Genomic DNA, 21,698 nt, shown 5'->3' with positions numbered 1-21,698 from the left:
CTACGTCGGTTTTACCGCTAGAGACCCGGGGGAACTGCAGTGATCTCTCACACATAATTGATCTCTCCGTTTCAATCAGAGGTTCAAAGTAGAGATAAATGTAGCTACAAAAACAACTGAGCCGATATATTAAAACCCGAAAAAAAAGGAAAAACACCTGAAATAGACCAAGTCGGTGGCAAATTCACAATCAGTCTAAGAAATACATTTTCAAAATAAGTCGAAAATGCTCAAAATGTCTGTTGACACAACCACAGAATGACCAAATCAATTAAGTGATTTTGTTAAAAGAGTTGTGAATCTTAAAAAGTCTTATGTTCCTATTTAATAACACACTTCCCATATAGAATGCCGTTTTGTGGTAACAATTTGAAAAATAGCTCCAAGAATATGATAAAAATCACTTGCATAGCTTGTAAAATCAGAATGCCGGATAACTCCTTTTTTATCCAATCCCCTGGCTGCAATGTGTTGATTTAAAATTGGGTAGCCGAAAACTAAGACCGTTTTTTTCTCCACACTGAAAGAGTTTTTAAAATCCAAGGCACGACTAAAATGGGAGTAAGGGAGAATATGCTCAGCACCTAAAAACTCACTGAAAAATCCTACTCATAAGGCCATCAAAGCTTGGCACTCTCTTCAGATTGGTCGGACAATTATCGTACAAGTTGATGGTGGGTAGTAAGAAGTCTTCTCGGTGCTGAGAAAAAAATTATCTGAACTTTCACTCTTTCAACTGTTATTGAACCTGAAATTTCACTCAAGTTTCAATTCTAATAATTAATCACTGGCCCTTGCTATGTTTTAACACTTTCTGATCTGAAAATTGATCTAAGATTATTACGGGTTATAAAAACCTATCATTTTTGAAAAGACTAAAAAACTACTCTAATAATATGGGCCAAGTTTTTATATGAAATTCAACTTTCTGTGCTTACAGAGGACAACATGCTTTATTGCACATATGAGGTAGAAATATGCAAAATCATATTCGAAAAACGATTTTTTACAAAAATGAAGTTTATCAAAAACTTAAAAAGCTTGGGTAGTGAACAGAAACAAAGTTTCTTCAGACGTTAAAAGCTCCTACATCAGACTATGTTTATAGTGGAAAGCATGAAAGTTTTTCAGCCTGATAGCAATTTTTTCACAGACATCAAACCAAACTAGCTTGAAACGAACCTCCGTTGCTTCGAATTTTTTCGACAACTCATGAAAAACCGCATATATTGGAGCCAAGATCTGCAACCTTTTAGTGTATTCTAACTGCACCCAATTACAGGGTTGGCAATTTCCAAGTTTATTTAGAAAAACTTTAATTCCAATTTTGAAAAACCATAAAAGCGTCCCCTCGAAAACTAAATGGGCCTCTGGAAAAAATTGGAGACCAGATTTCCAACTACTGAGAGTCCATGATAAAATCATAATAAAAGTCACATCTCGGAAACTAAAAGGATTTTGAGGGGAAGCTCTTTTAGAAATTTTGAAAAAATCAAAAGTATGTCACATATCGTAAAAATAAATATTTTTACAAACTTAAAGCATTTGAGCAGTTGCATTTTGCAAGATTTGTAGCTCCTGAGAGTAACCTGACAGCACTCAACTACAGGGTCGGGACTTTCAAATTTTGAAATAAAAAAATTAATTTGTTTTCTGAAAAAATCACAAAAAACGTCATATCACGAAAACTACAAAGATTTGAGCAGTCATATGTGAAGGCAAGATTGGCAACCCCTGAGAGTAACCTGAAAGCATCCAACTACAGGGTAAGGAATGTTTTATTTGAAAAAATTAATTTAATTTTTTTGAAAAAATCACAAAAAACGTAATATCTCAATAACTACAAAGATTTGAGCAATCACAATTAACGGCAAGGCTCGCAACCCCTGAGAGTAATCTGATAGCCTCCAAATACAGGCTTGAGAATTTCAAATTTTGAAAAAAACTTCGTTTAAGTTTTGTAAAAACTTTTTTGAAAAAATCACAAAAAACGGTATATCTCAAAAAGTACAAGAATTTGAGCATTCATATTTGGAGGCAATATTCGCAACCCCTGAAGCTACCCTGACAGCATCCAACTACAGGGTAAAGAATTTTTAATTTTGAAAAAAAAGTAAAATTATTTTTTTTGAAAATTTGTTGAAAAAAATCACAAAAACGTCATATCAAGAAAACTAGAAGAATTTGAGCAGTCATATTTGAAGTCAAGATTGGCAACCCCTGAGAGTACCCTGACAGCATCCAACTACAGGGTAAAGAATTTTTCTTTATGAAAAAAAATATAAATTTATTTTTTTTTGAAAATTTGTTGAAAAAAAAATACAAAAAACGTATTATCTCGAAAACTACAAGGATTTGAGCAGTCATAATTAGAAACAAGGCTCGCACGCAACTCCTCTTGAGAGTACTCTGATAGCCCCCAAACACAGGGTAAAGAATTTCAAAATTTGAAAACATAAATTTCGTTTAATTTTTTAACAAATTTTTGAAAAAATCACAATAAACGTCATATCTCGAAAACTACAAGGATTTGAGCCGTCACACTTGGCGGCAAGATTCGCAATCCTTGAGAGTACTCTGACAGCAACTAACAACAGGGTTAGGGGACGTTTGGTAAATAATGTTGGAATTTAAATTTTCTGAAAATCTTTGAAAAAAATCACGAAAATCATCGTATCTCTTACACTATAAGGATTTGAGTTTTCTTAAATGGAGGTCAAATTCGCAACCTTTTGGGAAATCCTGACAGCATCCCACTAATGGGCTGCTAATTTTAAACTCGGTGGAATAACTACTGAATTCAAACTGGAAAACCGAAAAAATCTTAACCATTGCAATATGCGATATAGCTTAAGCATTCAAAAATATTACGTTGAAAAAGCTTAAACGTGGCGAGATAGTGGAGCCCGCATTTAAATATATAATAGATATGGTCCGAACTTTTAGCAAATCAACGTTACCTTCAACGTTACTTTCAATTTTGTTACCGCCCTATTAAAGGTTGACCCAATCGACCCCAGAGATTAGATCTAATGAAACAAAATATTGTCAGGTAAAAACACCTTGTCATTAAAATTTGTGACTCCAACACACCACTTAAGCTTGTTATGCAAAAAAACTAAAAAACAGGAAAAAAAATTATTGACAAAAAAAGTAATCATAAACGAAACCACCTTCAGAAGGCTTCCGAGCACTAAATGTCAGAAAAAGTAGCTATTGAGAATAACACACTCACTTCGACAATACACCAATTGCCTCTTGAAACTATCTGTTTTCTCATCGAGCTCTAAGCGAATTGTAATTCAGACCAATATCAAATTTTGAGAAGGAAGCACAGAGGTCGAGATAGCACTTCCAGCGCGATTTCGCGAACCTCAAAACATTCGTGTGGGATCGAAAAAGCACACATATTAAAATATTCTCATTCTTCGATTCCAAGGATAATTCAAAAAAATCCTTTTTTTAGGTCGAACAAATCGATTTTCCGAGCTCTCACAAATCACTAAGAAGACCCTGCTTTGGTCAAAAAAATTTGACACAAAAACAGTGTTTTTTTTGGGGCGCACTCCACCTCAAAATTAGTATATATTGGCGCCAAAGGCGCCTTTAGAAAATTTTTAGGGTCAGTCGCCAAACATGGATGTCTCAAAATAGTACAAAGAGGGGACCTTTTAAGTCGGCAGGGGGTCGAATCCCTGAGAGGGAGACGTCTGCCCCCCGCCCCTGGCTCAAAACCCCAAATTTTTTCCTCAGAAGAGATGATACAAAAAATCAAGTAAGACGGAGTGATCACCATCTAACTTTACTGTTTTTTTTTCACAAAAAAACAACGCGATAATTCTCTCACTCTTGAAGCCTGAATTTAATCCCTTTACCCAGAGGAAAAAAACGTTACGCCATTGCCAACTGAAGGGTGATTGTATTCAAGGATTTTTATTTAAATTTTCAAATTCAAAGTACAAATTTAAAAAAAATACCATACAAGGATAGCCGGTTGCTGTGTAAGTAGCACAGAATGTTCCGACCACATTCGTAAAAAACTTCTACAAACTACATTCTTAAGCTTTTCATCGGCTATTTTCCGCTTTTTGTGCGTAGTCTGATAATAAAACGCGTAGAAAATTAGGCATAAATGACATTTGTTTAAAAAAAAAACTTTTTGCCTTAAATTTATTTAAAATTTTCATCGCCACGGAAGCTTCTAAAACTAATTTTCCTTTAATTAAAATCAATTTTTTCGCCTAAATGGTCAATTTTCATATGTAAAGTACGGTACTCGATCGCATTATTTGTTTGAAATCGAACAAGAACTCAAAAATTTTAGAAAAAATTAAACCAGTTTTTCTCAAAACTTTTACAAGTTGAATTTTTTCAATGACATTCGAATCAAAATATTCTAAAATATACCTTGAAAGTAAATTTTTTCGCACCATATGCATTTATTCAAAATTGCCATCCATTTAGCAGAAGATTTGAAAGGAACTTAAAAAGTCAAATAGCTGAACATTTGGCGGTGATCTAATTTCAAAGTTTTCTGAAAAAAGAAAAAGCCACACGATTTAAATAAGACAAAACTCACTGCCTTTAGAAGCACTTAAAAGACTGCAATTTTTTCCTGCTGCAATTGTTTCCGAGCTACATAGTTGTGCACTCAAAATATTTCAATATTTGACTTTTTATTTCAAGTTTTTTGGTTTCGTATGATGCATGGACACATCTTATCCAATGCATTTCTTTCTCGCGTACTTGGATATTTCTGTAAAAACAAACCAAAACAGAAAATTCCATTTAAAAACTGCAGAAACAAGCCCATTTTTTTTTACAAACTAATTCAAAACTACAGTCAGAAAAACAAGACAACCAATAGAACAAAAATTAGGTATTTCGAAAAAGTCACTAAAAAGTTCAGATTTCAGTTCTCAGCTATAATAGATATAATAGATATGGTCCGAACTTTTAGCAAATCAACGTTACTTTCAATTTTGTTACCGCCCTAATAAAGGTTGACCCAATCGACCCCAGAGATCAGATCTAATGAAACAAAATATTGTCAGGTAAAAACACCTTTTCATCAAAATTTGTGACTCCAACAGACCACTTAAGCTTGTTATACGAAAAGACTAAAAAACAGGAAAAAAAATTATTGACAAAAAAAGTAATCATAAACGAAACCACCTTCAGAAGGCTTCCGAGCACTAAATGTCAGAAAAAGTAGCTATTGAGAATAACACACTCACTTCGACAATACACCAATCAATACACCAATTGCCTCTTGAAACTATCTGTTTTCTCATCGAGCTCTAAGCGAATTGTAATTCAGACCAATATCAAATTTTGAGAAGGAAGCACAGAGGTCGAGATAGCACTTACAGCGCGATTTCGCGAACCTCAAAACATTCGTGTGGGATCGAAAAAGCACACATATTAAAATCTTCTCATTCTTCGATTCCAAGGATAATTCAAAAAAATCCTTTTTTAGGTCGAACAAATCGATTTTCCGAGCTCTCACAAATCACTAAGAAGACCCTGCTTTGGTCAAAAAAAATTTGACACAAAAACAGTGTTTTTTTTGGCGCGCACTCCACCTCAAAATTAGTATATATTGGCGCCAAAGGCGCCTTTAGAAAATTTTTAGGGTCAGTCGCCAAACATGGATGTCTCAAAATAGTACAAAGAGGGGACCTTTTAAGTCGGCAGGGGGTCGAATCCCTGAGGGGGAGACGTCTGCCCCCCGCCCCTGGCTCAAAACCCCAAATTTTTTCCTCAGAAGAGATGATACAAAAAATCAAGTAAGACGGAGTGATCACCATCTAACTTTACTGTTTTTTTTTCACACAAAAACAACGCGATAATTCTCTCACTCTTGAACCCTGAATTTAATCCCTTTACCCAGAGGAAGAAAACGTTACGCCATTGCCAACTGAAGGGTGATTGTATTCAAGGATTTTTATTTAAATTTCCAAATTCAAAGTACAGAGGTGAAGCTGCGATTCGCAAACAAGCAAAAAACGCAGAGAATTAACTTTTAAAGGCTAAAGAAGAGACAAAAAACTGAGTTTTGAAAAACAAAAAATCTCTACCAAAATTGAACCTCAGTTCTCTGACATTCAAGTTTTCGAGATGACTACCCTGAAAAAATTGTGCCACTGACGCTTATAGAAACCAAAAGAAAAGAGAGAAAGCGAAAAAAGGGATCTTCAAGGTGTACAAATACATAAATTTTGCAAGTAAAAACTAGGAATGTAAATAACTACAGGTACCCACATTATTTTACCATGAAAAATTTGGTAAGTATGAACCCAACTGAGTATGAAATTGTCTTTTCAAAAATTTCGCAAATTAAACTGACTTCAAAAAATTCTGAGTTAGAGTTTTCTACAGAGGCGAAGCTTCGCTTCAAAAAAACTAGCGAGAACACCACAAAAAGCAGCTCTTCAAAGTGCAATCAGAAAAGTAGAAATAAGCCTCAAATTAGTAAAAACGCTGTTATGTCTCCAATTCAATCTACGACCTTCTGTGTTTTAGAGATTAAGAGTCTCACGCACTAAGCACTCAGCCACGAAAGCTTAATACGTCACAAACACTAGCCACAAATAAAGCAGAGAACAGATGCTATGAAATTTCCGATGCTAGATGATGATTATTGCAAAAGTGAACTTTCCACATTTAATGAACATTTTTATTTGTGAGTTAGTTTGGAAAAAAAGGTTCGTACTGAAACACTAGCTGTTCGCTATTGGAAAGTTGTATGAAACAATTAGCTTTCTTCGGTTCTTATGATAAATTATTACTAAGCAAAATAGCACTATGTATATTTTTCCATTCCACAGAGATATAAATCAACTTTTGAAACTGTTAGTCAATCATTTTTTTTCGCGCCATTTGTTATTGGAGAGCGTAATTTACCTGCCGTTAATCAAATGAGTTGACAGCGAAATTAAAAAAAAATACCATACAAGGATAGCTGGTTGCTGTGTAAGTAGCACAGAATGTTCCGACCACATTCGTAAAAAACTTCTACAAACTACATTCTTAAGCTTTTCATCGGCTATTTGCCGCTTTTTGTGCGTAGTCTGATAATAAAACGCGTAGAAAATTAGGCATAAACGACATTTGTTTTTAAAAAAACTTTTTGCCTTAAATTTATTTAAAATTTTCATTGCCACGGAAGCTTCTAAAACTAATTTTCCTTTAATTAAAATCAATTTTTTCGCCTAAATGGTCAATTTTCATATGTAAAGTACAGTACTCGATCGCATTATTTGTTTGAAATCGAACAAGAACTCAAAAATTTTAGAAAAAAATTAAACCAGTTTTTCTCAAAACTTTTACAAGTTGAATTTTTTCAATGACATTCGAATCAAAATAATCTAAAATATACCTTAAAAGTCAATTTTTTCGCACCATATGCATTTATTCAAAATTGTTATCCATTTAGCAGAAGATTTGAAAGGAACTTAAAAAGTCAAATAGCTGAACATTTGGCGGTGATCTAATTTCAAAGTTTTCTGAAAAAAGAAAAAGCCACACGATTTAAATAAGACAAAACTCACTGCCTTTAGAAGCACTTAAAAGACTGCAATTTTTTCCTGCTGCAATTGTTTCCGAGCTACATAGTTGTGCACTCAAAATATTTCAATATTTGACTTTTAATTTCAAGTTTTTTGGTTTCGTATGATGCATGGACACATCTTATCCAATGCATTTCTTTCTCGCGTACTTGGATATTTCTGTAAAAACAAACCAAAACAGAAAATTCCATTTAAAACCTGCAGAAACAAGCCCATTTTTTTAACAAACTAATTCAAAACTACAGTCAGAAAAACAAGACAACCAATAGAACAAAAATTAGGTATTTCGAAAAAGTCACTTAAAAGTTCAATTTCAGTTCTAAGCTTCGAATGGCTGTTCACTTTGTCGCTTTTTCATCACTATCACTCTCCGTTATCCTGTCCAATTTCGGTTGCTTCCAAATAAACATCAATTATGTCACCGGATTCCATGTCCAAACTTGCAGGAGTTTCATTCACATCAACTAAGTCCCCATCAAAGTAGTACTTGGCGTTTTCAAAATTAAGCACATCTTTCTGACTCGATTCAAACTTATTGATAGTCTTCGAAAAAGGATCACTAGGTTCCGAGTAAAACTGAAACTTCTGCTTGTCGCTTAGCTTGAAAGTTATAATCAGTTTTCCGTAAAATTCTGCAAGATTATCAGAACCACTTTCCTCTTTCTGCAAGCAATGACAATTTAAAACTGACATAGGCTGAAATCCTAGCTTATTCACACTTTTGGCATGCTTTTCGAGAGGTAGCAAATTTATATCGGGGGCGTTCGGGTCTCCGCCAGTTGTGTAAACCCTCGGTGGCGTAGGAAAATCAAAGCCCGTTAGAACTAACAAATCTTGTAGCTTTTCCGATCCCGTTACTGAAAGCGTCTTTTTCTGTTGTCCAAACTTGAAAAATAATTTAAACCGCTTTTCCTCGTCATATAAAATATCAGGTATTGCTGGTAAAATGATTGATGGATCTGAGCTATTTCTTATAATTGGTGTTAACTCAGAATTAACTTCTTCAAAAACTTCAAAATTTTCAGGGTTCATTTCTTTGAAGCGAGCTTTTTTCCGGATAATTTCTAATTTCTTTTCCTCGTCTGAATCTAACACAACAGCTGCATTTTCGCATTTAACTCTTTTCGACGGAAAGCACTCGTCGCCATCACTTCCAGCATTGACAGCGCAAAAGTCACTTTCGCTGTTTTCGTTTGATTTACTTCGATTTTCGGTCAAGAACTTCGCAACTTCGACAGCAGTGATCGGTTTTTCAGTTTTCTTTTCAAAATTCATAGACTTCGTTCGTAACGACGAGTATATAGCACAGTCATCATCACTGCTGTTTTCTTTGCTAGCAGGATTGTTTCCAGTTAAAGAGGGATTCAAAATTTTCTTTCTTTGACGTCTTCGTTTAGGTCGGAGGGATTCCGCATCTTCTGAACTACTAGAGCTATCGCCCATCTGAAAAACAGCCAGATATTTGTAGACTCTGCTAGCTTGAGGATATTGTCCCGGAGTACAAATTATTAGTAGTTCTCATATGAGGGTCGACTAATGACTAATATACGTAGAAGTGCACTGTATTGAAGCATAGAAATGAACAATTTGAAACAAAGAAACCCCACAGAATTGTGAGAAACAGCCTTTAAAAATACCTAAGAGCAAACTCGAAGATCTATCAACTAACGCCTCAGACAACATGAAGAGGTGTCTAAATAAAGAAAGAAAGAATGATGAAGCAAAAGAGATCATCTGAACACGCATTTGAAAAAAATGAACCAAAAATAAGACGTGAACAAAAAAATTGCCAACTTGAACCTATATTGACCAATTTGTAACAATTTCTTTTCAACTCGAAAATATCACATCGATAATATTTCCTTGAAAAGTAAACGTCTAAAAAACATTTCACAGAGCAACCAGTGATTCTCATTCATGGCTCCTTCAACAAAACTCAGTAAATTAAAGTTTAAATTCAAAAGAGTAGCAATAAACTTACGAAACAAGAATAAACTAATGCACAAATACTTCCTAGACTTTTTTTAGATTGAGTTTCATGATCAGTTGTTTTTGGCGTTCATTTCTGCCTCAATAATGCACTCTCTCACTATGGACCTGGCCAGCACGATACCTGAAACAACAATGAGAACATTTAAATCTCGATAGCTCACGAAGATCAAATCAAGTAAATATGTTTGAAAAACCAATTCTAAGCTCCTCTTTTACGCAGGAATTGAAGAGGTCATTGATCAAAACTATTCTCTGTTTCATATTTTTCCAGAAGCACATACTTGACATGATTAAATAATTATCATTTGATGGCTAAAATTTAAAATTTAATGCCCGAAATTTTAGAATTCCATAAGAGTTGAAAAATCGGGACTATCGATCAAAACATTTTCCTGAGAAAATTGAATATCTCCCAAACTAAATCATGAACCGACTCGAAAGTTCTGCAAAATTGGAGCCAATTGAAAACTGAATGAAAGTTTACCTTTCTTCAGACGTTCCTGTGCACTGCGACTGCCTGCATACGAGGGCCTGATGTCTCTGCCTAGATCATCGATCACGGCCAACAACTGAAATAATAAAAAACACTTGAATTGCTATTTTTTATTTCCAGCCCATTCCTCTCATCAAATATTGACAACAAGCAGACTCTAATTTCACCAAAGAAGCAAACATCATGTCAAGACGGTTAGCCGGTCCAGACATTTTTGATCACATTTTTGTTCCGACCATTGCAAATGGGGAGGAACTTTGTATTTGGGTGTGTTGAAGTTATTCTTATTTTTTTTTGTTTTCCAAGCAAAATCAGGTACCAGAAATAAATATCTGAATGGGTTGAGTGATATAACATCTTGAACCCCTTTCAGTCGAGATGCGAAGTTTTCAAAAAGATGACCCAGTGTCGAGAAAAATCAGTTTGAAGTTTTTGACTTTCAGATTAATTTCAAGCGGTTAAAGCCAACAAGTTGAGCGATTATAACGTTCGTTAAATTGCTTTTTTAGGCTAACAAATGTTTTTTTTATATGTCTAAAAATAAAAAATAATATCTAAAACAAAAACTATTGCAAAAAAAAGTGAAAATTAGAATTTTGCTGAATGTGCGTCGCTCAATTTGCACCAGTAGAGACATTTGTTTTATACCTTCATAAAAGTGTCGAAACCTAGTTCAAAAATGTGAACAGTCAATCCGTTAAACATGCGTAACGGTGGCGGGTAAGGTAACAAAAGCCCCCTTAAACGTTTTGAAAACCGGGGTTTTATTTATACGCCTGAAAGAAACTAGCCAACAGAACTGTGCTTCTTGCAAGGAACACGTCGAAAACACTCGGCATCATGAAGCACTCCAAGCTGTGCAGTTCTTCGAAGGCATACATCTGAAAATCTCAAAAGATGAGAGTTGCGTGCGTCAACATGATAACACCGGAAATGGTTCAATTCAAGATCAACCCAGATTTCATAACCAAAACAGCAACACAACAATCTAGATGAAAAAAGAAAAGCCAGATGAAAGATCTCCGTGACTGACACACAAAAGTTTAGTCAGGTCTTAAATGCAGAACTAGAGTACGCCGTCCATGTTATCACGCCAACTCTCTCCGAAGGCAACGCTAAAAGAGTACCAAATGGCCGCTCAGAACAGTGCCTTCAGAACAATTACGGGTTAACGCAGTCTTACACATAGACCACCTACAATATTAAACAGTCTCTTTCTCAGTTCGAAGACACCTACGATTTCGCACCTCCTACGACATCGCCACACAAGCCACTTACCTGGACCAACATGGGAATCACTGCACGAAAGAGCCCAACACACCCCCAGACTCAAGAAAATAACTCTTTTAAAACGCTACAGATGCTCAAAGCCTTTCAACGTCAGCGAAACCCTGGACAAAAAAAAACAAAAACCCCTGAAAACAATACAGAAACGAAGTTTTAGGCTCTTTTCCAGTCAGTTTCCCATCTCCCAAGGAATGACATAATAAAAAGCTCTCTAAAAATTGTTATTATGATAATTAGCAAGTAAGAAATGTTGTAATACTTGGTTCGGTAGTTCATTATGCCTGGTTTTATTACAGTTCAGAACATCAAAAGCCAATTTATATAAGGTTTTCGTAAATCTAATTACAGAAAAAACAAAGAGGTGAACTGGATGTAGGCCCTCCTCGCATGCGAAAACGCAATGCCAGTCCTGCAAAACATAGAATCGAACAATTTCTACGGATATACAAAAACTGCCGAGCAGCACAACGAGTAGGCACAACGTCGCCGAGTGGGGCACAGCAAGCGTCTGTAATCACGAGGGTCGTGCGTTCAAATCCCACTTCCGTCACGGTTAGAGAGTCGCAAAGTCATCCGCCTGCTCAATGTAGGACCGGCTACGGCACAATGAATGACACCCACCCTCCCCCACGGTTGGTCCTGCATTGAGCAGAACCGGGGGCAATAGAAGAGCAGCACAACGAGAACCCTTGCTTCACTTCGAACCGAGCACTCGAAGTTTCTGAACTCAAGTAGACACAGAATTGACAACTCTATATCAAAAACTGGTCCTGAATGGAACACAGCATTTCATCAACTACACCTCTAACTCAATCACCATAGCACCAAATGGTTCATGGAAGCAACCGACCCTCTTCCGAGTCATTAAAGACAATCATGCAAACACCTACGGGCAACATCAACGGCAAATTCGAAAAAACTAGAAAATATTTTTAAAATCAGAAAACAAAAGTGGGTGTACCCGATTTTTTGAAATCAAATAGATAGCCAATATGATGGAACCTTAAGCTTCATCGTCAATGCCGTTATGCACACTTTTTAGGATTGTATAAAAATACTGCTGAAAAGAAGCACAATAAAAGTACCTGTCCATATTTATTCTGCGGCGTGGACGAAGACAGTCTGTATTGAGGCACTGAGGCCGAAGTTGCAGAAAGTGCAGCAGCTGCTGCAGCCGTGTTGTTCACGGCGACTGAGGGCACATTGAACCCTTGTTGATGTTGTTGCGCTGGTTGAGATGCACCACTTACTGTTAACATAGTTAATGACAAATTTGTTTTCACTACTCAATTGTGTTTTTCCTCTTTAAAGCAAGAAAATTAAATAAGTGTCTAAATGGGTAAAACTGCCTCTACAACTGTAGAACAAGAATTTTCCAGTTAGAAATAACATATGTTGATGCATCTTGAAAACTTAGTCAATGTCTTTGCTGAGTTGAAGGTCATCTTATTCTGTATATATTCATTAAAAAACGATAATGCCAAAAATTGCTATCAACTATATACTTTGGGTCTGATTCTGATGACTGGTGTGTAACTGCGCCTGTTGCTGTTGACCTCCTGAATGTCTGACCTGACCTTGAACTCTGTTCGAATTGGTTACACTGTTCATGTTTGCTATCTGCAACTGCTGTGCTTGTTGTTGTTGTGCTTGTAACTGTCGAAGCATCAATTGCTGCTGTAATTGCTGTTGTTGAATAATGACTTCACTAATTCCTGCCGACACTGAAAAAATTAGACGACTCTAATCTTCCGACACAAATAGAACGATAAATCAACCAAAATACTATTCTGACCAAAACTAAAACAACTAATCAAACAAATTATTCCGTCCCAAATTAAACTAACTGATCGATCAAAATATTCCTTAAGACGCAAAGCTTGCCATTCGTTATTGATTTGCAGTACAATATATTTATCAGTCAGTTCACTTTGTTTATTTGAACTTTAGATATAATTACTTACCACTGGTTGGTATTGAAAGTCCCGAAGAACCCGAATTACTAGCCATAACCAACTCTAAAACGAGCATTAACTTTTAAAGACATCCTGAATTTTGGTTCAGCCAATTATCCAAGCGTGTTACTCGTTTGGAAGCGTGGTCTAGCCATTTTGAAAGAGTCCCATTTGAAAACCCGTTTAGAAGTGTGGTCCCGCAAGACCACTTGAAATTACTTCAAGTGGATGAAAACAACAAAAAAGCAAACAATTCTTCGTAAGATTTCTTTACAACGAAATCATCAAAAATTATCACTTCAATAGTAAAACTTAGAAACTATTTCAAACAACTTTTCTGTCCGGCTCTTTTACAAGACCATAGGTAGCTTCTCACGGCCATATTTCTGAACGAGGTTTTTAACAGGACCATACTTCTAAATGAGTATACCGAGCTTCTTCAAACAGTTTTTGCTCCGACCAAACATGGAGCTTTTTTTCGGGTGCTTGTTTATTTTTTTTGTTTTCGACGTAAAATCGGGTACCACAAATTATCATCGAACTGGGTTGAATGCTATATCATATTAAAGCCCTTTTAGTCGTGATTCGAACGTCATTAACAATTTTCAAAAAACTTCACCAATTTGAGAAAAACCGATTCGAAGTTTTCAATTTTTCGTCTAAATGCGAGCGAGCGAGTAGGCTTAAGTAAACAACGAAAATTACAATAGCTTATTTATGATTAAATTAAGCCGGAAAATTTTAGTTTTTTTTTGCCAGATAAAGGCAGCTTTTGGAGCTTGTTTAGCGCCATTTTGGTTCAAAAAAAACTAATAAGATTCTGCAAAAAAGTTTGTTTTGTTCAGATCCTTTTATCATACCACGCAGAAAAAAACGAGACTATTTTTTTTTAAATATTCCCTAATTAGCCTAATTGTTGTGATAAACTTATTAAATAGTTTCAGAGACGATAGATGATGGAAAACCAAATGCAGGAGAGCGAAATGCAGACAAATATTGTGGCGGAGACGCAAACTGAGAACAACGCGGAGGATCAAACAATAACGACCGAGGAGCAAACAATTCCAGTTTTGAGATACAAGGATCAGACGCCATTCACACCAGTCAGCGACAAAAAAATCGATCTAAGTCCACTCGACTCTATTATTGAAGGAGGAGATTTTTCAAGGACCATCTCAGACACCATTGAAGAAAAGATGAAAGCAATAATTCCCGAAATTGTTCAAAAAATAAAAGAAAGTTTGAAAACGACATTCGAGGAGATGCTCAACAAAGCCATAGGAGAAGCAAAACTGGAAGTAAAAAACGCAGTGAAAAAACAGATGGCGTGGCAAAGTCGAGAAATGACCCTCAAAGCTTTGTCCGAATCAGAAGTGATTGAAACATATATTAGAAGAGAAAACGTCCGGATAATGGGAATTCCAGAAAACGCCACAAACGACAATCGCCAAAATTGGGAATCAAGTGACGCCACTACAGTAAAGGTGATCGATATTGCAAGTAAAGTGGACAGCAACCTGGAAAAAAGCAATATCTCAATCGCCCATCGCCTTCCCACCCGATCACAAGGACCGAGACCTATTATTGCCCGATTCGCTAATAGGAGCTCAAGAATAGATCTTTTAAGAAGTAAGAAGAAATTCAAAGACATCGATGAACTGAAAAATGTACGAGTATTTGAGGATCTAACGCTGGCAAGAGTGAAGTTTTTTAATATGATGAAGACAGATACGAGAATTGAAAATGTATGGACAAGAGAGGGAACAAAAAACTACAAAATAGCTGGAGATTCAAGGGTGCAGACCATCAAGGGATTGTTTGAGGGAGGGTTGAAGTTGAAGTATCAATTAGCTGATCTAGAGCAATGCTTTGTAACTAACTAACAACCAGAATTGAAAAAAGCATGTGCTAAAATTGATACAATGCCAATTAGTGTGCTACTTATAAATGCTAGATCGTTAAAAAAACACAGCGAAGAATTAGAAGCGTTAGTATATAGTCTGGAGTCACCGCCTAATATAGTAGCTGTCACTGAAACATGGCTAGATAAAGAGGATGATGAAAAACTATATAGGTTAAGTGGATACAATGTTGTATCCAAGCCCAGGCCAACAAGAGGAGGAGGAATCTTGTTTCAATCACTAAAAGAAGTTGAAATAATTAAAGTTTTGGATTGTTCCATTGATGAAAGCCTTATGCTAGAACTGAAAATAAGAGGAAACAAGTAATTTTCTTGGTGATATACAACCCACCAAGGAATAACAAATTGGAGTTCATTGAAAAACTGGATGAAGTATTGGAGAGCTTGCAATACTTAAATTGTGAAGTCATTGTGTGTGGAGATATTAATATAGATATTCAGAAACATAATTCAGCAACAGCTAAATACATCGATGCAATAGAATCAAATGGATTCAGTCTTTTAAGTTTTTCACCCACAAGGGTTAAGAAAATTCAGAAACATGTTTAGATCATTTTATTACAAATGTAAGTGATTCAACTGTGAAAGTGTTAACTCATCAAAATTTTGCAGATCATTATCCGGTTATAATGAAATTCAATAAAGACAGTTCAGATAATGATAATGAAGCAATCCTGGTAAGAGATACGTCTTTTCTAAAGAGTGCGGAGAAGGTTCAAAATTTCAACTTCGTATTACTGCATGAAATGAACAATTTATCATTGAACGAAAATGAAAATGTAAATAAAACTTTTTCAAGGTTTCACAAAACGCTTATTAAAGTTTTGGACCAATTTGCCCCAATGATCAAAAAAATTAATAAAACCACCAAGTGTCCTCCGTGGATATCAAATAAAATTAAAAACCTCATCACTAAAAGAAATAAGCAGCATCATTTATTGGCGCAAAGTAAAAATAATCACTTGATTAAGCTTCGGTATAAGGAATTAAATGACAGAGTTAGATCAGAAATCAGAAGCTCTAAAAATTTTTATATGAAGAAATTTCAAACATGTATTGGTGACTCCAGACAAATATATAAATTTTTAAATATGTTAAAAGGATCGAATGGAAGTAATAGAGATGTCAGTGATATTATAAGTGAAAGTGGCGATAGGCATACAGATCCACAGACAATTGCAAACGACTTCAACAACTTTTTGGACAAATTGCAGATAAATTTGTGAAAGTTATCAACTCCCGAATTAGAAATAAGAATTAAGGAGCCAATTGTATCAATATACCTAAAACCAGTTAATGAAAACAAAATTGCCTCAATTCTATCCGATTTAAAATCAAAAGCCTCCGTAGGGCTAGATGATGTTAGTAATAATATTCTGAAAGCATGTTCGCATGCAATTATACCAAGCTTAACAATACTGATCAATGCTTCCATTAAGCAGGCAATCTTTCCCACCGAGTTATCCCAAGCAAAAATACTGCCATTTCACAAGGATGGATCCAAATTAGATTTAAACAATTATAGGCCAATTGCTTTGCTTTAGATGCTAGGTAAAATTTTCGAACATGTGATGTTCAACCGAATATATAATTATTTAGAGCAATTTAACTTCATATACTGTAAACAGCTTGGATACAGAATCAAACACAACACCATTGATTCCATCGCCGAGGTTACCGAAAAAATGCGCCTTTCAAATAAGAAATTCATTCCATCAATATTCCTTGATTTAAAGAAGGCCTTTGATACCCTAAATCATGATATCTTAATTAAAAAAATTGCCATATTATGGTCTTGTAGGTAAATGTCTACAATGTATAGTGAGCTATTTGTCAAATCGTAAACAATGTGTAGAGATATCTGGTGTGCGATCAAATTTTCGAACAATGAACAGCGGTGTACCACAAGGATCCATTTTAGGTCCACTTCTCTTTCTTTTATATGTCAATGATCTACCAAACGTTGTCAATAACTCGGAAGTATACTTGTTTGCCAATGATACCACTTTAGTAGCAATAGATCGACCACTCGAAAAACTGAGTGATGACTTTAATGCAGTTGCGGAATGGCTTGCCGCTAATAGGCTCTCACTTAACATGAAAAAAAAACAGTTCAAATAAATTTCACTAGGAAAAGCGCTTCTAATGAAACAATATTATATGATGGCAAAAACTTATCGTCAGAAATATATTGGAAATACTTAGGTATAAACATTGATTTCAAACTAGGATTTTCTAATCATATTGATTTTGTCAGAAAAAAATTACGAAAACAATGTGGAATAATTGCTAAAACAAGGCATTACATGCCGAGCTCTGTTATGTTTAGGTATTATGAATCAAACATTAGGTCTATCATTCAGTATGGAATTTTAGTGTACGGTTGCACAAGCTAAAATGCATTACTTCCGCTTTTTGAATTACAGAAAAAAAATTATCCGACTCATTTCTTTTCGAAACAATTGCGAAAGCGTGTCAGATATATTTGTAAAGCACAAAATACTTACAGTTCATGCATTTTATATTTATGAGTGTTTCAAGTTTCTACTAGGGTCACTATCGAACCTGCATTCAAAGAATTATCTCAACTCGCTTTTTACTTTTGATAATTCTATTAAAACAACCAGACGATCGGAAAAGAATTTACTGAAAATATGTAAGCCAAAATCCCAAATAGAAAACCACTCTTTAACTAAACGGAGAACCAAACTTTTAAATATTTTTCAGGAAAACGGAATTATACCAATTAATTCGCAGTCTCTAAATGCAAGCCAGGTGCTTACGGTAGCTCACAAATTAAAGTATTTATACATTTTAGGAAATAATGAGTTAACAAATTTTATTTTCGAAAAATAATCACACAATGTCTAATCAATAGTACCATATTTTTATTTACCAAATATTTTACCCTTTGGTCAACCTGTATCAGACTTCAATAATGGGCTGCGAATCCATGCTGAAAATGTGAAGCTCCAAATCCTTGTAGTTTTCGAGATAATCGCATTTTTTGAAAAAAAAAAATGAAATTTCCAAAATTACTTAGAAAAAAAAAATTCGAATTTTTATTACGATCCTTAGTTTTAACTGATGCTCACTAAGCTAAGCTGCAATCATGATCCGGATCCTCTAAATAAATTCTCGAAAAAAATGTTTTCGAAAGGAGTGGAAAAAAAAATTGAAAAATTTTCATTTTTATGATTTAAATACTTTTTATTTATAGTTATTTTACTTTTCGTGTCTTACTACTACCAGGGTAGACGTCAAGCGGGCAATTATTATGCCCTTGGTCTATCCTCTTCAGATATGTTATACAAAATGTCAGATAAATTCAATGATGACTATTAAAAATGTGTTTCTTCATTTTCTGTATTTTTGCATTTAATTGTCTGAAGAAATAAATTCTTATTCTTTTTCTTCTTCTTAAAAACTGGTTTTTTGTATTTGTTGTACTATGGTCGGAACATTTTGTGCTACTAGCATACTTACCGGCTATCATTGCTACTATATGTGTTTAAAATTATGTCAGGTGGATGTAATATTAAACACAAACGCGAAACTGCACTTCGCAAACCAGCGATGAAACGTCTTAAACAATAAAAAGGTTGAAATTAAACGGTAAGACGCCAAAGAAAATAAAGCGATAAAACTCTAAAAATGGTAAAAATACGAAAACAAAAACATTTTTGTCATCTGCCAGAATCGAAGAGCCGACCTGGAGTCTTCTGCCAGAATCGAAGACCCGACCTGGAGTTCAGGAGCCTCAAGTCCTCGCATCTGTGTCACAATAGTTTGTTTAGAAAAAAACCTTAAAAAAACAGAAACGCTAAATCGCTTTTGCTAATCTGAACGACGCTGCGCTACCGTGAAATACTCTCGCTAGCCGCCATCGCTTAGGCTATTGACATCCTTCTCTTTAAAACGTCGTCAGGTAATCTGAAAATGTTTCAATTGGTTGCCGCCGCGTAATAGCTAAATGAATAACTTGACTGCTAAACTAAAAAGAACTTTCAGCAGATAAGGGAAAAACATGTGACACGTGTCGATTGTCTTAATGACTTTAACTACGCTGGTGATGAAACCAAATTTCAAAAAAAAACTTAAAAAATCTTGTCGAACATTTTATGTCAACAAAATTGATTTTTTTTAGCCCTCTGAAATTGCTTGAAAAACCCTATTTTGAGTGAATTTACTGTGCCGATCAAGAATAAAGCAGTTAAAGGACAAAAATAACAGATTTTTTGGTATCGTTAGATTAAGTTTAAAAAATTTTAAAACGTATTCTACTTCAGGAAACATCTATGATACACAGAGACGAAGCGGAGCTTCGCACCACTTGCAATACTACATGAAAAACATTGTCAGCTACCAGATAGGAAAGAAAAAGAACCACTAAGTCCAAAAAAAATAATCAAATTCACAAAAAAGTCAAAACGGTGTCTGCAAGAAAGTTATATTCGAAATTATTTTGGAAAACATATACGAAGTCAAGGTTAGTTAATTAGAAATTGCAGGATTAAATCAAAGGACTAAAAGACTTGAATGGAAACCGCGTCCAGTACAAAAAGTCTAAATGGCAACTATGATGACGAAACATAAACAGACAAATAATAAGCCGATACTTATTGAAACTAAATGTTTCCCATTTAAAAACAGGTCCTGGTCAAATTTGAACCCAGAAACTTCGCTTTTACAGGCGTTTTCGTTACCTCCAGACAAAGTGCCGAAGATGCTAAGAAATTTACATTAATCATGAACAACATACCAAGTAATTCAGTTAAACAAGTTGTCAACCAGAAAAAGTCGATATTCCCATATGATAACGCTTGCTAATCGCAAGCGTAACAATGATTTGATTTTTATTAAGCCAACCTAATACTGGAGAAACTAAACAATTTGTATTCATTTCATTCGAAGAGGCCAAGCTGAGCATCTTCATAACAAGCAAAAAATGACAAAAGAGCTTCAAACATTCAAGAAAATATATTTAACAAAACAGGCTTTGAAAATTAAAAAAAAACAATCTACAAAAGGATTCAATCCATTGAACCTCGAATTATAAAAGATTTTTTTGGCTGAGCCAACCAACCCAGCTGACTAAGAGTTTACACATGCTACTAAATCGATCTAGCAATTTTCATTATCTTCGTGAACAATTTTAATTTAAGTTTCAATTTTTCATTCCCCCCCCCCCCAAATTGACATCACTGGGCATAATAATACAAGCGTTTTCCAATTACTCTCCGCCACTTCAAAATTAAGGTTATAGGAGGAAAAATATTTTATGACAGGCAATTTTGACATAGTTTTTGCCGAGAAAATGTTAAATGCTGAGTTTATTCCGAACTGCAAATGAAAACAATCTCCATATGTTCAAATGTTTAATTCTCTTAAGCAAAAGTGTTTACAATTTTTTAATGCTGTAATCGACACAAGCGTAGCAGATGATGGTAAAGACTATTTTTCAAGTCTGGCTAAAAACACGTCAAATCGAACAAGTATTCGGTTGTTTTAATACTTTGTAGTTATTGCAAAAAAATCTCTAAATTTTCAGTGTTTTTTTGAGAGAGGCCGAATTTTAGCTTCAAGAATGGGCGATTATTGAGCTACGTTGCTCAGAAAACAAAATTTTTACTGCGAGACCAGTTCTTTTTAATCCACTTCCTGTCAAAGAAATTATAAATTCAATCTAAAAACTCAATAAAAAGAACTTATCCGATTCCGACTGCGAAGTATTTGCTTTTTCTACGATACCATCTGTGTTTTCTTAGAAGTACTTCAAGTCACATAAAAATCCCACCTTACGCCATATTTCCTTCTCATTTTTTTGATAATGGTATGAACAAAAAACATTTACAGTTCGTTGAAAAAGAATCTGACAAAAAAATGAAATGAGCTTTTTGCATATCAAATGAATCACAGAAGCCCAAAATATTGACTGAATTAAATTTTAAAACTCAAAAATGGTAGAAATTTATTAAAATAAGACAGTTGTTAATTAAAGTTAAGTATATCCCTGGGAACTGATTGATGGGAAACTTAAAAACTGGCGCCTCAATAAATGCTGCAAAGAAGGCTCTGTAGCTAATTTGCACAAAAAAAACTCTCATTTCTCTTTTGATTGTTTTATAGATACTTCGTGATGCAAATATCTAAGAAAAGTAACAATTTATTTTGAGTAACGAAATGATATCGATGAGTAAAAAAAACTCTTCAAGCTGAACATGACTTTTAAATGTCACTTAACTCAGTCCGAGCTACTGAAACTGGCGGAAATTAATAAGTCTACAAACCATCTGTAGCTCATTATTAACTTTGTACAATACATCCGGGTTTTCACATAAAATGAAAGCTTTTAAGAAAGTAAATGTCTTCAAAATAGTTAAACAGCTATTCAGCTAATTTAAACCTCGTGAAAAACCGAAAAAGAAACATTTTTTCACCGGTTGAAATAAATTCCAGCCACAGGCGTACCGCTGTCT

At 34.8% G+C, this 21,698-nt stretch overlaps 2 protein-coding genes across 2 annotated transcripts; both read right to left on the bottom strand.

Moving 5' to 3' along the window:
* Positions 1 to 7,743: 7,743 nt before the first annotated feature.
* Positions 7,744 to 9,014, bottom strand: LOC134841537 (uncharacterized). The gene has a single exon (XM_063857567.1). The coding sequence runs from the start codon at positions 9,012 to 9,014 to the stop codon at positions 7,935 to 7,937; it is 1,080 nt and encodes a 359-aa protein (XP_063713637.1). The 3' UTR covers positions 7,744 to 7,934.
* A 497-nt stretch (positions 9,015 to 9,511) lies between these two features.
* On the bottom strand, positions 9,512 to 13,395 carry LOC134841948 (uncharacterized). The gene is made up of 5 exons (XM_063858049.1): positions 13,308 to 13,395; positions 12,849 to 13,067; positions 12,429 to 12,592; positions 10,048 to 10,132; positions 9,512 to 9,684 (listed from the first exon to the last, which is right to left on the bottom strand). The coding sequence occupies exons 1-5, from the start codon at positions 13,372 to 13,374 to the stop codon at positions 9,614 to 9,616; spliced, it is 606 nt and encodes a 201-aa protein (XP_063714119.1). The 5' UTR covers positions 13,375 to 13,395; the 3' UTR covers positions 9,512 to 9,613.
* Between the last annotated feature and the right edge of the window lie 8,303 nt (positions 13,396 to 21,698).

This window comes from Symsagittifera roscoffensis, chromosome 3 (assembly GCF_963678635.1).
Source record: "Symsagittifera roscoffensis chromosome 3, txSymRosc1.1, whole genome shotgun sequence".
NCBI classification, from domain to species: domain Eukaryota; kingdom Metazoa; phylum Xenacoelomorpha; order Acoela; family Convolutidae; genus Symsagittifera; species Symsagittifera roscoffensis.
The sequence above is the reverse complement of the archived record's forward strand: the minus strand, read 5'-3'. Positions and strand labels throughout refer to the sequence as shown.

Excerpts from the sequence above, each read along its gene's own strand:
- LOC134841537 (XM_063857567.1), bottom strand. The coding sequence starts at position 9,014 with ATGGGCGATAGCTCTAGTAGTTCAGAAGATGCGGAATCCCTCCGACCT.
- LOC134841948 (XM_063858049.1), bottom strand. The coding sequence starts at position 13,374 with ATGCTCGTTTTAGAGTTGGTTATGGCTAGTAATTCGGGTTCTTCGGGA. Across the intron at positions 13,068-13,307 it reads ACTTTCAATACCAACCAGTG|TGTCGGCAGGAATTAGTGAA; the intron begins GTAAGTAATTAT and ends TAATTTTTTCAG. Across the intron at positions 10,133-12,428 it reads CGCAGAATAAATATGGACAG|TTGTTGGCCGTGATCGATGA; the intron begins GTACTTTTATTG and ends TTATTATTTCAG.